Below are 5294 nucleotides of genomic sequence, written 5' to 3'. Positions count from 1 at the left end.
ATTTCTAACATAAAACGTTGTGGTACTCAACATCTCCGTGTTCCCACAGTCCCCATGAGCTGGACTTACTCACCTTTAAGAATTTATAGGCTGCAAACACTCCGAGCCCGATGGCGTAGAGAGGCATCAGCGTGAACACGTAGCCCTTGTTGCTGTTGGATTTGAACTTGTTGTCGCTCTTCATCTCTTGCTCCATCAGCTTCTTCATCTGCTGCATGTTCTCCGGGCTCTGAGGGGAACCCGGTGCGTTCAGGTTCATCGGCTGATCTCTCACTGCACCTGGACCCGGACCAGCTGATACCAGAACAACATGAGGGGGAACAAAGGGAGAGGATTCTGATTACAATGGGTGGAAGATATGCTTTTTATTTGTTGGGAAAATACTGAATGTCCTCTTCCAATCTGAGAGTCCACATGATAACAAAGGCATCCCAACTGTAGCTGTGAACATGACAGGATGTGTGATTACCTAGAAGAGCATCAGGACTGTTTGAGGCATATGATAGCTATGTGATTAACATGATGATTCAGCCTCTATGGAGAGAGACATCAAGCATGCTCATTTCTGACGTGGAGCTAATCTGAAGTAAACATTGAATACTGCTTTCTATTCCTCCATCTTGTGACTGTGTAACTCCCTCTCTTGGATATCAGCATGTGAAGGACACTGCTCAGGAACTAGTTGATGCTCTGTATGTGATGACTACTTCCATTCTGGAGAGCATCACAGATACATGGATCCTGAGTTCAAGCTCAAGCCGGGGACGATAAGATACATTGCATTTAGCTGACGCTTTTATCCAAAGCGACTTACAATAAGTGCGTTTCGACCAACAAAATACAACCTTGAAGAAAAACAGAATCATATAAGTACATCAGGTTTCATAGAGCTAAAATATTTCAAGTGCTACTCAACTGGCTTTAGGTAAGCCAGTCCTTTATTACAAGTAATTTTGTTAGTCGTTCTATCGCTCGAAGTGGAGTCGAAAGAGATGAGTTTTCAGTTTGCGCCGGAAGGTGTGTAAGCTATCTGCTGTCCTGATGTCAATGAGGAGCTCATTCCACCATCTTGGAGCCAGGATAGCAAACCCACGTGTTTTAGCTGATGGGAGCTTGGGTCCCCCTCGCAGTGCGGGTGCAGCGAGCTGTTTGGCTGATGCAGAGCGTAGTGCACGTGCTGGGGTGTACAGTTTAACCATGTCCTGGATGTAGGAAGGGCCAGATCCATTCGCAGCATGGTAAGCAAGTACCAGTGTCTTGAAGTGGATTCTAGCAGTTACTGGAAGCCAGTGAAGGGAGCGGAGGGAGGGGCGTGGTGTGGGAGAATTTAGGAAGGTTGAAGACCAGACGAGCCGCTGCATTCTGGGTGAGCTGCAGAGGTCGGATGGCACATGCAGGTAGACCAGCCAGGAGGGAGTTGCAGTAGTCTAGGCGTGAGATGACGAGAGCCTGGACCAGAACCTGCGTCGCTTTCTGGGGTCAGCTGGGGACGTAGCTTCCTGATGTTGTAAAGCGTGTATCTGCAGCAACGGGTTGGTAGCAGCGATGTTTGCAGTGAAGGACAGGTTGTTATCTAGGGTCACACCCAGATTCCTTGCAGTCTGAGTCGGGGAAACAACAGAGGTGCCGATGTTGATTGTCAGGTCAAGAGTGGGACAATCTTTTGCCGGAAGGAAAAGCAGTTCAGTCTTATCAAGGTTGAGCTTGAGGTGGTGAGCAGACATCCACTGAGAGATGTCAGCTAGACAAGCAGAGATGCGTGCAACGACCTGGGTCTCTGAGCGGGGAAAGGACAGAATTAATTGGGTGTCGTCAGCGTAGCAGTGGTAAGAAAAACCATGCGGGCTAATGACTGATCCGAGCGAGTTTGTGTACAGGGAGAAGAGGAGGGGACCAAGGACAGAGTCCTGAGGGACCCCCGTAGTTAATTGACAAGGGTTGGACTCAGACCCTCTCCAAGTCACCCTGTAGGTACGGTCTTTCAGGTATGAGGTGAGGAGGGAAAGTGCAGAGTCTGAAACTCCAAGTTCTTGGAGAGCGCGAAGGAGGATCTGATGATTCACCGTGTCGAATGCAGCAGACAGGTCCAACAGGATGATGACAGAGGAGAGGGATGCAGTTTTGGCAGTGTGCAGTTCCTCCGTGACAGCAAGGAGGGCAGTTTCTGTGGAGTGACCTGCCTTGAAACCAGACTGGTGCGGATCCAGAAGGTTGTTCTGATGGAGATAGCAGGAGAGTTGTCTAAAGACAGCGCGTTCAAGTGATTTAGACAGGAACGGGAGTAGAGAGGCAGGCCTGTAGTTTATAACATCAGACGGGTTGAGAGTTGGTGTCTTTAGGAGAGGGTTTACTCTTGCCTCCTTGAGACTGTTTGGAAAGTGACCAGAAGTTAGAGAAGTGTTGATGAAATGGGTGAGAAACGGTAGAATATCAGGAGCGATAGTATGAAGGAGGTTTGAGGGGATAGGGTCCAGAGGACAGGTGGTAGGGCGGGCAGAGGTAATGAGGGTAAGATAAAACAAAATGCCTAAAGGTAGAACGAGCTGCTAGAAAAAGCAATTACAAAGAATTAGCATTAAACCGCACATCCTGTCAGTAGATGACTAGGATGATATTATACATTGTTAGGCTAATTCAAAAAAGGCTTTTCACAATAAAATACCTGCTTCTCTGAGCTGCCTCAAACAGCTGTTTCTATTGCACATTGCAGTTTGATTGCACAAAATAAAACACTACTTTAACTATATTTTGATGATAATACTTTTCTACTTTTACTTGAGTAACATTTTGAATGCAGGACTTTTACTGTAACAGAGTACTCCTACACTCTGGTACTTCTACTTTTACTCAAGTACAAGAACTGAGTACTTCTACATTTACTCAAGTACAAGATCTGAGTACTTCTACTTTTACTCAAGTACAAGATCTGGATCCCTTGTTCTTACCTTTTCTGGAGAGCCGGGGGTCGAACCGGGTCTCTTTGGTCCCGGATCCTCCGCCGACCCCGAACATCCTGGGCAGGACAAACAAACGTGAAAAGCACGGCAGTGAAAGCCAGGGCGACTTGTTGTGATGTTGACACCACCATGCTCGGTGCACACACACGCACACAAAAAAAAACACACACACACACACACTATTAGAGAAATGGATGAAGACGCTGGAGAAGGAGTGGGGGAATAAAAAAAGCTGTGAGGTTAAATGGAAATGAAAGAGTGCGATGAGTGAAAAATAAAACCTCAGCTGTTTTGCTCAAAAACAGCTGGCTCTGGTCCACTGCAATCAAACAGGAGCAGGACATCCGAGGGAGGTGCTTTCAGAATAAAAGCGTCAACTGGGAGACACGAGAACAACATTCTCTAAACTCTCAGTGGACTTCACAGTTTGTACAGAATATCAATATGACAATACGACACCCTCTGTCCTTAGACCCTCACATCGTACAAGGAAACATTCCGGAGAAAACCCACAGTTAAAGGGAACATGGGAGAAACCTCAGGGAGAGCAACAGAGGAGGGATCCCTCTCCCAGGACGTCACGTGACCAAGAGTAAAAAAAATGCTTGACTTGGGAATTCTCTGAACTCTAATTGTAATGTGACTATTTTATTATATGTTTTTAAATATATCAAATGCTCCTGTAACTATATATATGTATTTAATGATATAGGCAATTTACAATTATCAACATGTGGGTTGTGACGAATAGTAAAAACAAGAAAAGAAGATGAGTTCTTCTGATTATTCTTTCTCAGAAAAAATGATATATAATATTTTGCAAAAATATCTGACTTTTATTTTTGAAAATACGTACCGCAACTTCCTCATCGGTTGAGGTTTTATCTGGTAGTAACATAACATGAAAAGCACGCTCCTGCCCCCCTGTCGGCAGAAGAGGTTTCTCTACATGTCTGTTTAAATATTGATAACTTACTCAAGTACTGTACTTAAGTACAATTTTGAGGTACTTCTTCTTCACTTTAGTATTTCAAGTTCATGCTACTTTGCACTTTTACTCCACTACATGTATTTAATCCATTTAGTAACTTTACAAATCTGGATGAATGATGTGAAATCTAATCAAGTGTTGAATCAGACTTTAGTTCCACCTGGAGTAAATCCACAAGCTACCCTGCAGTATACAAAGCCATTCAAACTAGCTGCACCTTCACCAGCTTTGAGAACACTTTCATGATCAATCATTATAAAACACATCATATATATTATTCTGAAATGGACCAATCTGTACAATGACTACTTTTACTGTCGCTACTTTCACTATATTTTGATGAGAATACTTTTCTACTTTTACTTGAGTAACGTTTTGAATGCAGGACTTTTACTTTTACCTACACTCTGGTACTTCTACTTTCACTAAGTACAAGATCTGATTACTTCTACTTTACTCAAGTACAAGATCTGAGTACTTCTACTTTACTCAAGTACAAGATCTGAGTACTTCTACTTTTACTCAAGCACAAGATCTGAGTACTTCTACTTTTACTCAAGTAAAAACCAATTCTGAAGAACTCTTCTGCAGCTCAAGGTTTTAACTAGTTCGGAGTGTAACAACATTCTTTATCAGTGAGACTAAACAATTATGGACCTGAATCTAACAAAGAAAATAATGTGCGTCAGGGAACCATACGTCCCTGAAGAGTAAACTACCTCATGGCGGCTTGTGCTCGGTCACAGACTGGCAACAACAATGCGCTCAAGCTGCTCCTCCTTAAGAGAGATAGCAGCTATACCCAAGGCCGTAGAAACCATGCCATGGGAAAAGAGGGCCAAGGGACCTGCCCAGACAGCATCACAGGCAGCAGGAGGAGGCTCTTAAACACTTGCTCAGGTAAATACATATCTGTTGTAGCTCCTCGATAACAAACAGTCTGGGAGCAGTTCTTTGAAAGTGTCCACTTAAAATAGAATTGATAATTGTTAGGGTAAAATGACCTCTCAAAGTGCAAAGGGGTTTGTTCTCACTGGACGCTGAAGCTGTGGGGTCTCTCAAAGATGGAGCTAATTTCAAGGAAAACCAGAGGATGGTAAATGTTACATCTTTTACAAAGACAAGAGCATCAATGTTCTTAAAGCGTGCAAGAACCAGTGCAAACACCAAGGAGGGTTGTTCATCAAAGACAATCGAAGACCTGGACGGCAGGTGAGCTCCTTCTACTATTCCACGTTTTAATGTACTGTATAGAGCGGGGGGTGTCCAACCTTTTTTCACTGAGGGCCACGTCGGGCCCGGCGCCAAGTGGGGGCCAAAGGGGGCATTGCCCCCCTCAGTTGTCC

General features: G+C 44.4%; 1 protein-coding gene across 1 annotated transcript in view; it reads right to left on the bottom strand.

The window, feature by feature from the left end:
- LOC117551228 overlaps window positions 1-3285 on the bottom strand; it is a 9863-nt gene extending 6578 nt beyond the window's left edge. The window contains exons 1-2 of the mRNA XM_034224000.1: window positions 2946-3285; window positions 74-294 (exon numbers count right to left, since the gene is read on the bottom strand). Of these exons, the coding sequence (XP_034079891.1) occupies window positions 74-294; window positions 2946-3012 (288 nt within the window). The 5' untranslated portion in view covers window positions 3013-3285. The remainder of the gene's footprint in view (window positions 1-73; window positions 295-2945) is intronic.
- Window positions 3286-5294: the final 2009 nt, after the last annotated feature.

Source organism: Gymnodraco acuticeps, unplaced genomic scaffold (genome assembly GCF_902827175.1).
Source record: "Gymnodraco acuticeps unplaced genomic scaffold, fGymAcu1.1, whole genome shotgun sequence".
Classification (NCBI taxonomy): Eukaryota; Metazoa; Chordata; class Actinopteri; order Perciformes; family Bathydraconidae; genus Gymnodraco; species Gymnodraco acuticeps.
Note: the sequence above shows the minus strand (reverse complement) of the source record. Positions and strands in the feature narration are given on the sequence as shown.